The 18,197-nt window shown below is 42.2% G+C and overlaps 1 protein-coding gene across 4 annotated transcripts in view; it reads left to right on the top strand.

Annotated features, from left to right (window-relative positions):
- The window catches only part of CAB39 (calcium binding protein 39), a 47,740-nt gene extending 36,428 nt beyond the window's left edge, over nucleotides 1-11,312 (top strand). For all 4 annotated transcript variants that reach the window (XM_070753257.1, XM_070753256.1, XM_070753259.1 and 1 more), the window contains exons 6-9: nucleotides 5,827-5,886; nucleotides 6,461-6,526; nucleotides 7,807-7,950; nucleotides 8,754-11,312. In XM_070753257.1, the coding sequence (XP_070609358.1) occupies nucleotides 5,827-5,886; nucleotides 6,461-6,526; nucleotides 7,807-7,950; nucleotides 8,754-8,942 (459 nt within the window). In that variant the 3' untranslated portion in view covers nucleotides 8,943-11,312. The remainder of the gene's footprint in view (nucleotides 1-5,826; nucleotides 5,887-6,460; nucleotides 6,527-7,806; nucleotides 7,951-8,753) is intronic.
- Nucleotides 11,313-18,197: the final 6,885 nt, after the last annotated feature.

Genomic DNA, 18,197 nt, shown 5'->3' with positions numbered 1-18,197 from the left:
GCGAAGGCCTTCGCGCCCTTTTTAAAATTAGGCCTCTCGTGTTGGCCTCCTGCCAGCCGCGTAGGCCTCAGTCCACCGCGTGGATCCCGGAGCGGGCCTTGGGACGCCCAGGCTTAATTCTCCCCCGGCTAAGCCTCCAACCAGAGTGCCTTGGTTTACTTAATTATAAAGTTTAGGGAGGCTGGCCCCGCTGGATTTGGGGACACGAACTCTGGGTTTGCCCAGATTGCCCTCAAGTCTCAGCAGCTTCGAGGCCTCGAAGCAGGATCCATTCCTCTTGGGAAGTCCTTGAAATTCTTCTCCTTAATTATTCAATTATTGGCTCAGCCTTGTCTTCTGTTAATTGTCAGACTATGGCTACTTTTCCCAAGAGAGGCACAACTAAAGGTCCCAGAGAGGCCAGGCCTACAGGCGATGAGATTACTAGTATCCCCCAGGCCTCTTCCTCCTCTTCTCCAGGGGCCCGCCCCTCGACCAAGGTCACCAGGGCCGAGAAGAGAAGGGACCTAGCCCTACAAAGAATCCATGACAAATCAGCAAAACGTTTGAAAGTACAGGCCCAAGTACTCAGTAGTCAAGACCCCCCAGAGGCTTCTAGTCTACCTCCTTCTGGGGTCCCTGTGTTATCTCTGGATGAGCCTAACCTAGACAGACCCCAACCTAACCTATGGGGCATAGGTCCAGAGGAACCAGATATTATTGAAGATTCCCCCCAGCCAGGATCCTCCCAGGCCTTTAGGGATTCTTCTGCCATTCCTGCTGATATTTCTAGTTTACCTCCTGAGTTCCAATCTATTTTTGCTGTGTTGTCCAAGGCCATTGATGCCAAACTCTCCACCATCAATGAGCTTCCCTTACCTCCTCCTCCTCCTCGTCCCTCCCGCCCCTTGGGTTCTTCCCCAGCGGTTAGAGCTCCTATTCAGGATGATTCAGATTCCTCTCAGGACGAATATGAGGATATGGAGGATGATGAGGACCCCTTTCAAGGCCTCTCAGATGATGAGGAATCCCAAATAAAGGTTCCTTCTCCAATTACTATTTTTCCTTCTCAATTATTCAAATCTCTCCTCCTCAAAGCTAGAATTTCTACGGGATTAGCAGCCCAGGAGAAACAAGCCTCCACTTCCACTGATCCCCCGGAGGAGAATTTACCTTACTTCACAGAGGAACAGGAGGATAACGAGGTAATTCCTATGCCTAAATTGTTTAAAGATGCTTTACTCAAACAGTGGGATTTCCCAGCCTCTGGCCTTAATCCCTCCACCAAGGACAGAAAGTTGTACAAACTTTCCTCTTCCTATGAAGAGCTTCTATCTTTTCCCAAACCGGATGAACCTGTCAAGATCCTTCACTCGGCAGCGGCTGTGCCAGGCGAAGCGGAGGAAGTCCTCCGCCCAGAGGACAAGCGGATTGAACAAATGCTCAAAAGAGGATTCACCGCAGATTCCTGGGCCATTAAAAGTTCAGCAGCAGCTTCCTTTTTCTCCAGAGCCATGCTTCTGTGGCTTCGTCAACTTCAACAGCATATTCCTCCCGATGACTTGAGAGGTCAACAAGACTTCAACAAGGTCTTTGCAGCTGCCCAGTACGTGGCTGATGCCACCTTGCAATCTACTAGATTTTCTGCTAAGTCTATTGCAGCTTCTACAACGGCAAGAAGACTCCTATGGATTCGCCCTTGGCAAGCGGGAGTACGCCAGAAGTGGCAGTTATCCCAGGGCCCCTTAAAGCGCGACCTTCTTTTCGGTGATCTTCTGGATCCACTCCTCACGGAAACCACGGACAAGAAGAAAGTTTTGGGTCCAACCACAAAAAAGGCTACCAAAACGCAGTCCTTTCGTCGCCCAGGGCGCCAGCAAGATCAAGCGGCTTCCTATCAGAGATCTCCAGGTCAGTATTCCCCCCGCTTTCGTTCCCAAGGTAGGAACTCCAGGGGCAGAGGTTTTCGCTTCCAAAGGGGAGCGTCCTCTAACAGGGCTTCAAAAAAACCTAGATGGTAATCTTTCCTCAATTCCCATAGGGGGTCGACTAGCCCATTTCGCCTCTAATTGGCGTCTCACCTCCAAGGACCCCTGGGTCATTGACACTGTTCAAACAGGCCTTCTTTTAGAATTTATTTCTCCTCCCCCGAAACGTTTTATTTCCTGCCCTTCTCCCAGGTCCTCCTCTGATTGTAACCGTATGGAGGAGGCCATTTCTCATTTATTGTCCATCAGAGCCATTCAACCGGTTCCTTCCGGTCAGAAGGGCCTAGGGTTTTACTCCATCCTATTTATGGTTCCAAAGTCCTCCGGAGGTTGGAGAGCTATTTTGGATTTAAAGAAGTTAAACCTATTCATCAAATATAGGAAGTTTAAGATGCACTCCTTATCTTCTATTTTGGCCGCCATCCACACGGGAGATTTCATGGTCTCCTTAGACCTCACTGAGGCCTACCTCCACATTCCTATAGCCAAATGCCACAGAAAATTTTTACGTTTTTGCTTTCAAGGCAGGCATTTCCAGTATAGGGCGATGCCATTTGGCCTTTCCTCGGCCCCTCGGGTCTTTACAAAGCTCTTGGGGTCCCTGGCGGCCTATATCCGGGCGTCTCCCATCCACATTTTATGTTATCTTGATGATATTTTGATTCATGGGAACTCCCTAGAGAAAGTGAAAACAGACCTTTCTGTCACCATGTCAGTCCTTCAGGACCATGGATTTTCCATCAACTTTGATAAAAGTCACCTCCAACCTTCCACATCCATCTTACACCTGGGATCCATTATTAATTCAGAATCCTCCCAGGTTTTTCTCTCTCCCGAGAGAAAACTCAGTATAGGGGAGTTAATTTCTAACATTTTATCTAATTCTTCAGTATCCATAGTAACTCTGTCATCCCTTTTGGGGAAGATGGTGTCATGCATAGGCATCATTCCCTGGGCTCGCCTTCATGCTAGGGAACTCCAGTGGCTCCTATTACCTTTTCAGAGATCGGGGCACAGCAACTCAAATCGTCGCATTGTCATCCCACCAAGTGTTCGCAGATCCTTCAAGTGGTGGAAGTCTCCGGCCATGGACAAAGGATCCCCGTTCAGGTGCCCGGATCAATTTGTCATCACCACAGATGCCAGTCTATCGGGATGGGGCGCCCACGCCCAGGGGATGATAGCCCAGGGCACGTGGTCCCCGGAGGAAGCTTCCAGGCCAATCAATTGGCTAGAGTTAAGAGCCGTTTCCCTGGCTCTGAAGCACTTCTCCCCTCGCATTCCCAACCGGCACGTTCTCATTCTCACCGACAACATTGCCACAAAAAGCCATATCTGCAGACAGGGGGGCACGAGATCCAAGGCCCTCATGAGGGAGGCCCTCAAGTTAGGCCTTTGGGCGGAAAAACATCTTCGGTCGCTCCTAGCCGACCACATCTCGGGGAGCCTCAACGTCCAGGCGGATTGGCTATCTCGAGCAACGATAGACCCAGGAGAGTGGAACCTCCATCAAGACCTGTTCCATCAAATCAGCCTCAGATTCGGCCTACCAATCCTGGATCTCTTCGCGACCAATGCGAACGCCCAACTCCCTCGCTTCTTTTCCAGATTTCCATCCCCGGGAGCGGAAGCAATCAATGCCCTCCGGAGTCCATGGCCTCCAGGCCTACTCTACGCATTTCCTCCAATTCCAATTCTCCCGGACGTGATTCACAAGGTCCTCACCGAGAGGGCCCGAGTAATCTTAATCGCCCCTCATTGGCCCCGCCGGCCCTGGTTCGCGGATCTCCAACAGCTGTCCGTCCAGGACCCTTGGCGACTCCCCGTTTCGGGGGATATGCTGCGGCAGGGGGCCTCATTCCATCCAGACCCGGAGTGGTTCCACCTCACCGCCTGGCTGTTATCAGGAGAGACTTAGAACTGCGTGGTCATGACCCCGATTCAGTGGAGGTCATTTTAAAGGCCAGAAGGGGTTCGACCAATCGAATCTACGACCACACGTGGTCCAAGTTTCACCAGTGGTGTCTACAGGAAGGTCTCTCTCCTCTGTGCATCCCCATACACAGAATCTTTTCCTTCCTTCTGCAAGGCTTCCATAAAGGGCTTTCCACCAGCACCCTCCGGCGTCATCTGGCAGCCATTTCATCTGTCCTAGGGGGTCCCCGCAGACAGCCTCTCCGATCCTTCCCTGAAGTTCAGGAATTCCTCAAGGGCATAGCCAACCTCAGACCTTCCAAGGTCCACAGGTATCCATCCTGGGATTTGCCTCGGGTTCTCCATTCCCTCACGCAGGCACCATACGAACCCCTTAAATCGGCGTCCCTCAGGTACCTATCCTTTAAGGTAGCATTCCTGGTGGCTATTACCTCTGCTCGACGCATTTCGGAGTTGGCTGCCCTCTCAATCAGGCAGGACCTTTGTCAATTTCATCAGGACAAGGTAGTCTTGCGACTGGACCCCACCTTCTTACCCAAGGTCAGTTCCATGTTCCACAGAACTCAGGATATTGTCCTACCATCCTTCTGCCTCCAACGAGACCATCCCTTGGCAATTAGATGGCACACCCTGGATCTTATTAGAGCGCTAAGAATCTATATCCAACGCACTGGACCCTTTCGGAGGTCAGAAGCACTGTTTATAGCCTATCACCCCAGAGTCATGGGTGCTAAAGTGTCTTCAACAGTAATAGGCCGTTGGATCAGAGGGACTATATCTAAGGCCTATGAAGCGGCCTCCCTCTCAGTCCCAAGGAACATCACAGCGCATTCCACCAGGAGCGCAGCCACCTCGGCCGCTTGGGCGACTCAAGCCCCGTTGGAGGAGGTCTGCAAAGCAGCCACTTGGGCCTCGCCAAATTCCTTCATCAGGCACTACAAGATTGATGCTTACGCTTCAGCGGACGCTGCCTTCGGCAGAAGGGTACTCCAATCCGTTATCTCACACGATAGCAATCTAACCCCTCCCTAGGGACCATCTATTGGGTATGTCCCATGTGACTGCTGGACCCGCTCCTTCAGTACGGAGAATAGGCGTTGATTGCTTACCTGAACGCCTCTTCTCGTACGGTGAGCGGGTACAGCAGTCACTTCCCGCCCTTGTATGTGTCTTCTTTACCTTCTATAATCCTTTTTTCCTCTAACAATAAGAGTTGAACACTACAGAGCTTCACAGCTGAGCCTAGTCTATGGATTCGCGAATTCTGGGGAAGGGGCGGATCCGGCAAGCTTTTTTAACACTAGGCTCAGTTCCACCGGATTGGACATGAGCAACCCATGTGACTGCTGTACCCGCTCACCGTACGAGAAGAGGCGTTCAGGTAAGCAATCAATGCCTATTTTGTTCAAAATAGTTGAAAGCATCAACTGAGTTATGTGGCATATAAATAATTAACTAAATGGAAAAGAATTCAGGTAGTCTTTGACTTACAACAGTGTTTTTAGTGACCATTCAACAATGACGGTTATGACTTATGACCATTTTCCACACTTAGGATTGTTACAGCACCTCCATGGTTACATGATCAAAATTCAGGCACTTGGCAGCTGTTTCATATTTATGACTCCTGCAGTATCCTGGGGTCATGTGATCACCTTTTGTGGCTTGACAAGACAATGGGGAAGCCAGATTCACTTAATAATCATGTCCCTAACTTAACAACTGCAGTGATTCAGTTAACAGTTGTGGCAAAAAGGATTGTAAAATGGGGCAAAACTCACTTAACAAACTTAGTAACATAAATTGGGCTCAATCATGGTCATAAGTTGAGGACTATATGTTAAAAATTGCTTTCAGACATCCTGAAATTATAGAAAATGAGTAGGAATATCTTTTAAATAACAGTGTATTTTCTTATTTTAAGGATTTACTTACAAGGCACAAATTGCTGAGTGCAGAATTTTTGGAACAGCATTACGATAGGGTATGTATATTTATTTCGTTGTTACAATTTTTTTTCAATAACCAAAGTAATCACAAAATAAGAAAGTAAAAAACAAAACATTTCTTGTCCAGCCAAATATTTTTATTTGCAGCGTTTTCTTGTTTATTGTACCAATACATGTTGAACCTGGGATGTAAGGGTTTTTCGTAGACTTGGACTTGTGGTAGACGTAGACTTAGACTTGTGGTTGTCTTAAACATACTAAGAATAAAATTGTTTTTGTAAGAAGCAAACAACATTCCTAGTAGTCATGCTAATCAGAGAAGGATATATGACAATCTTGCTCCATCTACTGGTCATAGATAATGGTAAAAATATAAAGTTGGCTACATGATTGCGAAATAATTAACTGAAAACTCCCTTCTGTCAGCTGCAGAATATTTATTCAGATGTTTTGTGTATGTACAATTAGAACAGTCTAAATGCATTGGAATTCAGTTTCTATGATATGCATCCAATTATATTTGTTTTTATTATTTCTAATTAAATGAGTCACTTGGGATTATTCTATTGATTGGTAAGACAATTATTATTATTATTTTCTTCTATCCAGTTCTTCAGTGAATATGAAAAATTGCTCCACTCAGAAAATTATGTAACAAAACGACAGTCACTTAAGGTAAAAAAAAAAATCACTGTGCAAATGATATAAGAAGACTTGGTTATTCTGTTCTTCTACATTAAAATAAAAGTGTCAGGAGGATTCTGAATTTTAGGAAATGTGTATGTTATATATGAAACTTGTTAATTCTAATTCTACAAGTATGCTTTGCCAGAAAATAATAACTAAAGCTTTAAGCATGTTACATAAATTTCTCCTTTTTATTATAAACATTACTCTTTTTAAAAAAAAATTGGAAGTGCCCTGTTTCCCCGATAGTAAGACACCCCCGATTGTAAGACGTATCGGGGGTTTCAGGGGGGTCGGCTAATATAAGCCGTACCCTGAAAGTAAGACATATGTCTTACTTTCGGGGAAACACGGGGGTATTGCCGGGGGGGGGGAGCCCGATGACGTCGCTTCCAAACTCCCCGCGCGCCCCTCACCTTCGCCTCGCCGCGGCACCACCGCCTCTTCCCCGGCTTGGCAAAGCGAAGGACGGCGCTGGTCCGAAGTGAGCCGAGCGGGCGGGGGCTTGCAGCGAAGGCGCTCGTCCCAGCAACCGAGTCCTGCCGAGGCTCGGCTGCAAGCGGCCGGCGAGGCCGACCGGCTCCGAGGCGAGCGGCCGGAGCTGCGCCCTCCTTCGCCCGCCTCCTTTCCGCCAGGCAGGTGGGGCTGCCCAACTGCGCAGAGCGGCTCCTCCCCTCCAGACACACGCTTCCCCGACACGCGGCTGCGGCTCCACGCGTGCACGCCGCTTGGAGCCCTGAGGTTGAACTTGGAAAAGGGCTCACGAGGCTCCTGTCCTGCGGCTGCCCTTCTGGACTCTGGGGAGATGCCTTCGGGAACGCGACCCTTTCAATTTTTTTCCAATGTAAGACATACCCCGAAAGTAAGACGTAGTGGGGCTTTTGGGGGTAAAAAGAAAGTAAGACACTGTCTTACTTTCGGGAAAACACGGTAGCAGTGCAAAAAAATGTTTTGCCATTTCCTCCCACTTCTTGCATCTCTGGTCTAACCTGGAAGAAGGCTTCCATATTTGTTCTTTGTCCTTCCATTCAACAACTATTGGTCCATAAGACTATGATGACCTCTATTTATTTTTTATTTTTTAAATGAATCCAGATAATTTTAACAGTTATGTAACACAGAATAAGGCATAATAATACATTAGCCTAAGATCAGTACTTACCTTTTGAAAAGAAAAAATGTGCAAGGGAAAATACAACCATTGGTTTTGTTAACTAGTGCTACCTGTGTCCATATGAAAAAACAATCCTATTTGTTTATTGCTGTAGCTACTTGGCGAATTGCTATTGGATAGACACAACTTCACAATTATGACAAAATACATCAGTAAACCTGAAAATCTCAAGCTAATGATGAATCTTTTACGGGACAAAAGTCGTAACATTCAGTTTGAGGCCTTTCACGTCTTTAAGGTAATGCTGATTTACAATCACAATATAATACAAAGTTGCCTAACAAGATTTGAATAAATGGGAAAGGGATGAAGCCAGGGATATTTTTTTTGTGTAAGTTTCAGAATCACAGCATAAACAAAATTAATAAATCCATGTAATAATTCTTATTTTTTAAAGTTCAGCATCACAAATCTAAACTATGTTATGAGTAAATTTATAGCTTGTGAAAATAAGTACCTAAGCGCTGACTTTAGTTTCTTAATAAAGTTCAGCCTATTAATAGAACTTTTAAATGGGTTTTCTTTGTATTTAGCTAGGCTTTTTGTGGATATTTGACCTACTTCCCAGTTTGAAAAAATCATTGGAAACACTGCCTAAAGAGCAGCATGGAGAGGGGCGACATACAAATCTAATGAATGAATGAATGAATGAATGAATGAATGAATGAACGGTAGTCTAGAGGTAGAGCTCTTGCCTAGCAATCAGGAAGCTGCAAGTTCAATCATAAGTAGTGGAAGACATTTCACTCTCTGGCAACAAAGAGAAAATATCTGCTCCAAATAAACCAGTAGCATCGATAAACGCTCAGCTCCATTGAATCGCTCTACCTAATGCAAGAGATTACAGGGTCATTGAAATAAAAAAAACTGGAAACACTACCTAATTTGTGTAATTGTGATTCTGACAAATTCTTATGCATGGATTACATATGGTACATTGTACTTCAGTTCTTGTAAATTTCATACACTGTATAGAGAAAAACGTATCCTTCTATTTTCTAATACATTCTGATTTTAATTTTTCTGAAAATTGTATTGCAGGTGTTTGTAGCCAATCCTAACAAGACACAGCCGATATTAGATATTCTCTTAAAGAACCAGACCAAACTTATTGAGTTTCTCAGCAAGTTTCAGAACGACAGGACCGAAGATGAACAATTTAACGATGAGAAGACCTATTTAGTTAAACAGATCAGGGATTTGAAAAGACCAGCACAACAAGAAGCCTAATCTTCTATAAACCCCTAAAATATTAAATCCAAATTCAGCATTTGCTGTTAGATATTCAGCATCAGGCACTCTTATCACTTCATGAGGAACATTACTGCTAACCGCTGTTCAGTGAACAGTTAGTTTGTTTTTTCTTCTCTTTATTTTTTTAGTCCGAGTTGACAAACCTAGCTGCTGCTTTCTTGCACAATGTGGACTTTCTTGGTATTTTTGTCTGAATTCAAGCACACAGCTTGTTTTTAGAAGTCCAGGGTGGGGGTGGGATGGGAAAGATTATTGGTTCATGAAACAAACATATAAGATCGTTTGAGATAGGAAAGAAGGTATTAGACTAGTTTAAGACAGGGTGCATGCTAGCAAATCTGATTCAATCTATGTTTGCACTTAACCTTGTATGAGATGCGAGCACAATGTGATCTGTGCATATTTGGCACCATAGTATAAGATTATATGCCTTGATTTTTTTAAAAAAAATTGTGCAGTGCTTTAATTGTAATCAAAGGGGAAATGTATCTAAGATGTGAGCTTTCTGGGATGAACAGTTGACTTGCAAATAAAATTGATACTAAAACTTAGCAACTTCTAAGAATGACATCTCAGAGTTCATGAGGAAAATGTATATATGCCTTTCATTGCTTTATAGTTTGTTTTTGAGAGTGATTTTCTGAGAATTGAGATGTAGACTTGGAAATACATTATAAGAATTTTTGTTAATTTTACTTCAAATTGTGTTTCAGACAATAGAGCTTAGCTGTGACACTTTGTGTTTAATTTCAACAATGCTTGTTTTCTTCTGTATATAACTCCTACGCTGCTCATTTCTTTAAAAAATGATTTAATTTGTACAGCAGAGGAATGTTAATGTATTAGTCTGTAACTTTTACCTGATACTGAATTTTGAAAAATGAAAGCTCATGTAAAATGATACTTTGGATCACATGAAAATACTGATTTCTCATTTCTTAAATACTGCAGCATTAAAAAGAATCCATTTTCCTGTATTTGCAAGTATAATGCAGTGCCATCAGTTAAAGTAGACTAAAAATATAGCTCTGGAACCCACAAAACCTGTATTCCTCAATGTTGGCCTTCTCCATTTATATTAGTGCTGTGTTTGGCCAATTGTAAATTATAAAGATTATGCTAAATTAATTCAGATTTGTTTTTCATGTGGGTATAAGAGAACCTCTCTTTTCATATCGTTAGTATAATAGTTGTGTTGTATTTAACTTATATTTTCCCTTCAACAACAATAATTTTCATAACTGTCCTAGTGTCAATATCCTGTTCCTTAATGCTGCAAACTATCAGTATTTATTTTTTTTAAGACTGATTTTGCACCACTTTTTGTTACTGTGATCATAACAAAATGCTAGATATATCTAAAGTATGTTATCAAAATCTTATCTATTCATAACAGTAGAACTGAGATCACAACCAGCCAACTTTTTGAATTGGGAGTATGAAAGTTTAAATTCCGCATGATTGAATCTGACTGAAAATGCTATACAATTATTTATTGTTTTCTGGCATCTGTATGATTAAATTATTTTACAAATGATTAATTTGCTGATTGACATTTTAGCTAATTTTTAAAGCCTTCATGATGGAAGTTGGAATAAAATCCAGCAAATAGGATTCTGATAATGTTGGATATATACCTATGTTTCTTTCAGCAGTCTTAAGCCATTTCTCTTTTGCAAAATGATCTGTAATATCTACTGAAAAAAATCATAACCCTCTATTGAATCATTTATAGACCAGCAAAAACAACAATGGAGGTGATCAATACAGTACTCTGTCCTTTTTTATATTTTGGTTTTAGTATAGCTAAGACAACGGAATATTAGGTGGCAAGTTATTCTCCATTATGCATAAGGCTTCCACTTTTAGAAAAAAAATATAGACATGCTAAAAGTTGTATATCTGTGTGTGTATATATCTATATCTATATATGTGTGTGTATGTGTGTGTGTACACACACATCTTTCAAAATAGATATATGAAAGTTAAAAGATGGATCTGGATATTGATTTTGCTTCTCTATTATTTGGCATGGGACAAAAGGCTATACTTTAAAAAACATTAATCCTTGGAGTGTTGGCTTTCAAAAAAAAAGTTGTATTTAAGACCATTTGATGTGCTATTCATATTAAAAACTATTGTACTGGAAATGGTTTCTTATCTGTGTGAAGGCTTAAAGATACTACTAAAAGTTATTTACTGTGACCTTTGGGGGTTTTTTTCCTAAATGTGTACAATTGTAAATTTACTTCCATGAAAGCATTTCTTCAAATGAATGCATTTCTTACTAGAAGATCTGGCTGGCCCCTTAATTTAAATTGAAATAAAATTTTGAAGAAACACAAATTGTGTGCTATAATATGTATCAAGAAGAAGTTTCACCCACAAATGAGTATTTTTCCTAAGAAGTATTCCGCTTCTTGTAAAACATTGACCATTCATTTAAATTCTTCATATGAGTAAATAAATAATATTTAACCAGTCATATTTACCAGCTGTTCTATTCATGGTCTACACTGTTGTTGGAGTTCTTAAAATTATCTTGGGTTAAGTTTTGATTTTGCTAATAGAAATGATCAAATGTATTTGTAAGTTTTATAAAAAGCTATTTTTAAAGGACCAATTTGCTTTGCAAAAGTATTTGAAGTTATATCTGTTTTACTGTCATTGTCTTCTCTAAAGTATCCAAGCAACTATTTATGGGTGAAGATGTTGAGAATAGTAAAGCATTTGAGCAATATTCCTGCTACTAAATTTCCTTGAAGAGGTCATCACTAAGTAATTTCAAGTTTCAATATTTAGAGTAGAATTGCCATTTAATATTATATATAAATCTGTGCCATATCATAAATGGTTTTGGAGTTCATTAACAATTACTTGGCAGCCTCCATCTAACATTTTTTCTGTAAAAGTAGTACTTCCTGCCTCCTAAAGTTATACAGTACTCACCTTTAAAAAGCTTTATGCAATTAAAAAAAACACTTAGATCTGCAATACCAATAAAAAGTCCTTGTTCCCTCCCCACCTCCAAAAACATTTCTGCTAGATCTTACAGTGTATTAAAATTATTTATGATATTACTCTTGTTCATTGCACACTTAAATTTTTGTCTTCAAAATTTAACTGAAATGTTATAATACAGACTTTTGTATATCTTGAAATAGCATGTTTATAAAAATAATATTCCCTAATTTTTGGAAGATTCTTGATGTAGTGTTGAATCTTCTTTAGTCACTGCTCCCAGTAGAATCAAAAGACAAGGCATTATAACTATAACTACAAGGAGCTGGTAACCTATAAACGTAAATCAGAATGAGGTGGGCAAAACTAAACTTTTTTGTACCAAGAAGAAAGTATGTTTAAATATTTGGTGTGTACACAACGGGGCTGCTTTGAGCGAGAAGCATATAATTAAAGCATGCCTAAAATCAAAATAATCACTTCATGTCCTTGGTCCGTTTAACCTCATCTTAACTAACTTTTGGAGTTGGAGAGGATGAATAGGTAAGACATGCAATCGATATATGATTGTATCAGTTTTACCATTGAAACCAAATCTACCCTAAAATTACCAATTTATGCTTTACTGCTACCGTGTTTCCCCGAAAGTAAGACAGTGTCTTACTTTCTTTTTATCCCCAAAAGCCCCACTATGTCTTACTTTCGGGGTATGTCTTATATTGTCCCGGGCACCGGGGCCGGCTCGTCTTCGGGCTTCGGCCTGGGTGAGGCCTCTTCGGGCGCCGGAGCCGGCGGCGACTTCCTGATGCGCTACCGGCTGGTGTCGTCTAAGCTCCGCAAGCGCTTCCTGCGCAAGCCCAACGTGTCGGAGGCGTCGGAGCAGTTTGCGGTGCTGGTGAGGGAGCTGCGCGCCCAGGAGAGTCTCCCTTACGCAGCCTGGTGCCAGCTGGCGGTGGTGCGCTGCGCCCAGAGCTTGGGCCACCCGGCGGGCGAGGCGGCCCTGGCCGAAGCGGCGCGGCTCTGGCTGCGGCACGAGCGGGAGCTCCGACTGCGGCAAGGCAGCTAGATGAGAGGGAGGCGGCAATACCCCCGTGTTTCCCCGAAAGTAAGACATATGTCTTACTTTCGGGGTACGGCTTATATTAGCCGACCCCCCTGAAACCCCCGATACGTCTTACAATCGGGGGTGTCTTACTATCGGGGAAACACGGTATCACTTATTAAATTATAGGTGGTCCTTGACTGACTGAAGTTATAATGACACTGCATTTTTAAGGCATTCTGAAAAAGGGGTCTATGGTGGAATGTTTTTTTTAATATGTCTCCCTAATCAGGAAAAAGTATGGTGGTGCAGTGATTAGAATGCAGTGATGCAGCCTACTTCTGCTGACTGCTAACTGCCTGCAATTTGGCAGTTCAAATCTCACCAGGCTGAAGGTTGACTCAATCTTTCATCCTTCCATGGTTGGTAAAATGAGGACCAGATTGTTGGGGGTAATATGCTGACTCTAAACCGCTTAGCACCATAAAGCACTGTGAAGTGGTATATAAATCTAAATCCTAAAAAGAAATCCTAGTAAAGAAACATCTGGGTGGCTAAATAAAGTGGTACCGAGACAGTCATTTTATCGGAATGGCCATTTTTTCAGCTTAGAAAGGCTCGGAACCCTGGTCCAGCTGATGTAGGTCTATCAGAGACAATAATAACCATATTTTATGCTAGCCAGCTGTTGCCCCTGCCATAAGCCCTTTTCCTTATGGACTATTCTGCCCTCTGAAAAAAACGTTTTAGAGGGAATTGTGTTAAGTCCCTGTTGCTCGGTTTTACTATTATTTAATTCATCATCATTGCTGCTTTTTGTACTTATTTACATTTTTATTGTTTTAGAATTTTAGAATTGTAAGCCATCAAGAGTCCCTTGATTTTGATTGAATTGAATGAATGAATGAATGATAAATACTAATCTTGTGCATACATATCAAAAGCTCTAAAGCTGAGGACATTTGTGAACAAATAAAGGCAGCAATGTGAAGTTAGTATAGTAGCAAAATTAGATTTTCCACAGGGGTTATTCCAAGTTAACCAGAAATATCTGCTTCTAATGCTAGTAAATTTTATATATTAGGTCCAGAAATGAACTTTTGTATTTGGAAACATTTTAGCAAATTTGGTTAAATTATTGCCTAGTCGTTCAGTTGCCTTTATATACGTCACTGTCACCTATACAATGCAACTGACTGCCATAGAAACTGGAAGGCATCATTTCTCACCAACTAGATTTTATCCCAGCCAAAAAACAGCTGAGGTTTTAGAGAAGTAGTTGAGCCACCACATTTGAAGGGCTGTTTTCTCCAAAAAATTAAGTTTATTTTCATGCTCTTCTCTAGAACTCTCATAGTAGACCACACTGTTAGTGATTCAGTCTGCTTGTTATTTACTTTGCAGCAAAAACCACTATTCAGTGAGAATTATTCTGGGATATGTGTACACACAATTGCAATCCTATAAAAATAAAAATACAGATTCCAGTGCAAGTTTCACTAGAGGAGATCTTGCTTTGTCAATTGAGCAACTGGTAATAAACTAAACTTTATAAGTTGATTGATCAGCTGAAGAATATCTAGAACCTTTACGTTTTTTAAAAAACAAGGAAAAATATATAAAGAGTTTGCTAAATAATGTACAATAAAATTTTCTCCCTAGCCACACATACATACAAAGAAAATAAACGGGGATAATGGAAAATTTTCTCCTAAGAAAACACTCCAAACAATGTGAGCAGATTACTTGACTGTTCTTTATTGTTTATTCTATTTTTATGCCACCCTTCTCCTTAGACTCAGGGCGGCTTACAACATGTTAGCAATAGCACTTTTTATCCGAGCCAGCATATTGCCCCCACAATCCAGGTCCTTATTTTACCCACCTCGGAAGGATGGAAGGCTGAGTCAACCTTGAGCCAGTGCTGAGATTTGAACCGCTGACCTACAGATCTACAGTCAGCTTCAGTGGCCTGCACTATAGCACTCTACCTGCTGCGCCATTGTTTAAAATTGTTTAAACAATTGCTCATTGTTTTTTTAAAAAGAACCACAAACTCAATTCAAATGTTGACATACCACATATATTAGTATTCTATTGATATAAGTCAGGAGTAAATTTGTTCTTCCGCTGTTGCATAACTTAGTACATTTGTCCAGCTTCTGTACACCTTTAGTCCACTACATATTCTAAATGGTGGAAATATAGTAAAGCAGTACATGTGTATTCTAAATCAGCAACAATGATTTAGAAGTCTTATTAATACTTCTATAGCATTGGTTCAAAATATGGTAACTGGACAAATCCAAGCCATTTTGACCTACATCTGGTAGCAGCAAGAAGTGGCCTACAATCTTATTAAACACTCTGAGGTGTCCCAATAGATAGAATTGTCTGTTGTATTAGGATTTTTCTAAGATGCAGCTAGGATAATTGCAGATTTTTTTTTGTAACCTTGATTTACAAAAGCACCCATTCTTGCATGTTGTCCTATAAATACCTAGGAAAACAATTTTGATTTTTTAAATATCAAAGTAGGCTATAGTCAAGATTCCTTGATACCTTTAAAGTCTGCAGAAAGTCCATAGGAATCGGCGATGGCTTCAATCCACCAAGTGCTGAAAATGAATAAACTTTTTTTAATTCAAGGCTTTGAAAAAAAAAGTTATTTATATGAGACCTAGTAATAATTTGATTAAAGATTCAATAGAAAGTAGATTTAACTGGTATATAATGAATATTTTTTGTGAGCAGAAAAGCTGAGATGATATCTGCAATCCATGTCCCAAAAAGGCTTTTCAAAAGGCAACTGGACTTTGTCTTTTCCTTGAAAACCTTTTGTTTCTCATTCAAGCACCTAGGTGCCTTTTGAAAAGAATTTGTGGGACAACCATAATATAAATGACTGAGAATTTCCATAAATATTTGCAAGGTCCTATATATGACTTGCAGCTTAAAATGCAGCTGTAGGTACTGATTTTGACACAAATTGGATACGAAAGTAGTTGCCAATATTGCAACTGAGGAGGCAACAAACAGCTGTTCAGAATTGAAAAACTATTTCAGATTTTAAATAATGGATTATGGATTTGTATTTGTTTTCTCTCCAGTAAATCATAATCATAGAAAAATGATGCTTTTCCAATGATGTCACAATACCAACTATATATGTTCATATATCCTGTATTTCATATGCATATTTCTTCAGTTTGCTCATTATTGATGCCCACGGCTATTACACAAATCACTTGTTATACAAACATTGAAAATAATTATGAGCCATGTGATGCAGTGGTTAGAGCGCAGCACTGCACGCTGCTTCTGCTGAATGCTGGATGTAGTTCATCAGTTCAAATCTCACTAGGCTCAAGGTTGACATAGCCTTCCATCCTCCCAAGGTGGGTAAAATGAGGACCCAGATTGTTGGGGGCGATATACTGAGTCTGTAAACTGCTTAGAGAGGGCTGTAAAGCACTGTAAAGTGGTATATAAATCCAGGTGCTATTGCTATGCACGAATTATAGAAAATCTGAATGTTGATTTCAATAGTGCTGAAATGAATTATTGAGTATTAAAATGGTTTCTATCTGACATCTGCCTTAGCCATCAATATGGAAATCTCTCATCCAAGATTAGAATGGCTCCAACCTTATTAACCTTTTGTAAAGCTCTAAAACAATGATTTTCAACCTTTTTTGAGCTGCGGCACATTTTTTACATTTACAAAATCCTGGGGCACACCACCAACCAAAATGACACTCTAAGACAGTACATATTATACATATTCCCCCCCCCCTTGTGTGTGTGTATACACACTCTTGAACCATTTCCAAAAACAGGTGGGGGCTGGGGGAGGTGTTCTCTCTTATTCTTTGGGTGCTTTTTATCATATGCTTTAAATCAAGGGTCACTTCTCTCCTCTCATTCTCTGCCTCAATCATTTTCTCATTTCTCTTTTTTTCTCCCCTTTTTTCTCACATTTCTCTCTCTCCCTCTCCTTTCTTTCTTTCTCTCTCTCCCTCTCTTGCTTGCTTTCTCTCTCACACACAAACTCTCTCCTGCTTTCTTTCTCTCTTGCTTTCTCTCTCTCTTTCTCTCCCCGCTCTCTCTTGCTTTCTCTCTCTCGCTTTCTTTTTCTCTCTCTCTTTTTTGTTTCTTTCTCTTTCTCTCTTTCTCTCTCCCCTCTTGCGGCATACCTGACCATGTTCCACGGCCGCGGCACACTGGTGGAAAAACACTGCTCTAAAAACCTGGCTACGTTCCTGAGCCGGGAGTGCTGATTATGCAAAGGCCATGTTTCCTCGTAGTACAGTGATCCCTCGATTAGCACGGTCTCGATTAGCGCGAAACGCTGCAACGCGGTTTTTCAAAAAATATTAATTAAAAAAATAAAATATTAAAAAATAAAAAATAAGTCCACGCTAGTTCTCTCTCTCTTTCTCTCCCTGTTGCCGGCGTGGTATATGAGAGAGAAAGAGAGAGGCAGAGGTCGGGCGCATTACCGGGAGGTGGAGGCGGCGTGGGGACGCTGGGTGCCGGGGACACCGAGGAGGGGGTGGACGTCAACTGCGGGCGGGAGGAAAGCGAATGCCAAGGGGCTGGGCTCGGCTCCCCCCTCGGCTCCCCCCCTTACCAGCCCCGCCGCGGAAGGCTCCATTCTGTTCCCTGAATGGAGACCGCCGGCCGCTCAATCGGGCCGGCAGGGAACAGAATGGAGCCTTCCGCGGCGGGGCTGGTAAGGGGGGGAGCCGAGGGGGGAGCCGAGCCCAGCCCCGTGGCATTCGCTTTCCTCCCACCCGCAGCCGACTGATCGTGGGCTCCTTCGCAACCTCGGAGAGCTTCCTGGTTTTCGTGAGCTTTCATGCCCTGGAAGCTCTCCGAGGTTGCGAAGGAGCCCACGATCAGTCTCGGCTGCGGGTGGGAGGAAGGCGAATCCCCCGTGGGCTCCGTTACATCTTCCGCTGCCAGCCAGGCCATGCTGGCGGCAGCGGAACAATCGCTGGCTGTCAACTTTTCTTTTTAAAACTGGGCAGGAGCTGACTTGCCTCTCCAGTGCTAAAAAGAAAAGTTGACAGCCAGCGCTGCGACTGACGGAATGCTGAGCCTCCCGTTTTCTCTCCCCCCCCCCCCTCGCCCCTTCGCCTCCCTGTGTTCCTAGGAGAAGTGCTGGGGATTGAGGCAAGACAGACCTTCTGCTCCTCACCAGCACTTCTCCTAGGAACAAAGGG

This window comes from Erythrolamprus reginae, chromosome 5 (genome assembly GCF_031021105.1).
Source record: "Erythrolamprus reginae isolate rEryReg1 chromosome 5, rEryReg1.hap1, whole genome shotgun sequence".
NCBI lineage: Eukaryota > Metazoa > Chordata > Lepidosauria > Squamata > Dipsadidae > Erythrolamprus > Erythrolamprus reginae.
This window is presented reverse-complemented; position numbering and strand designations above follow the sequence as displayed.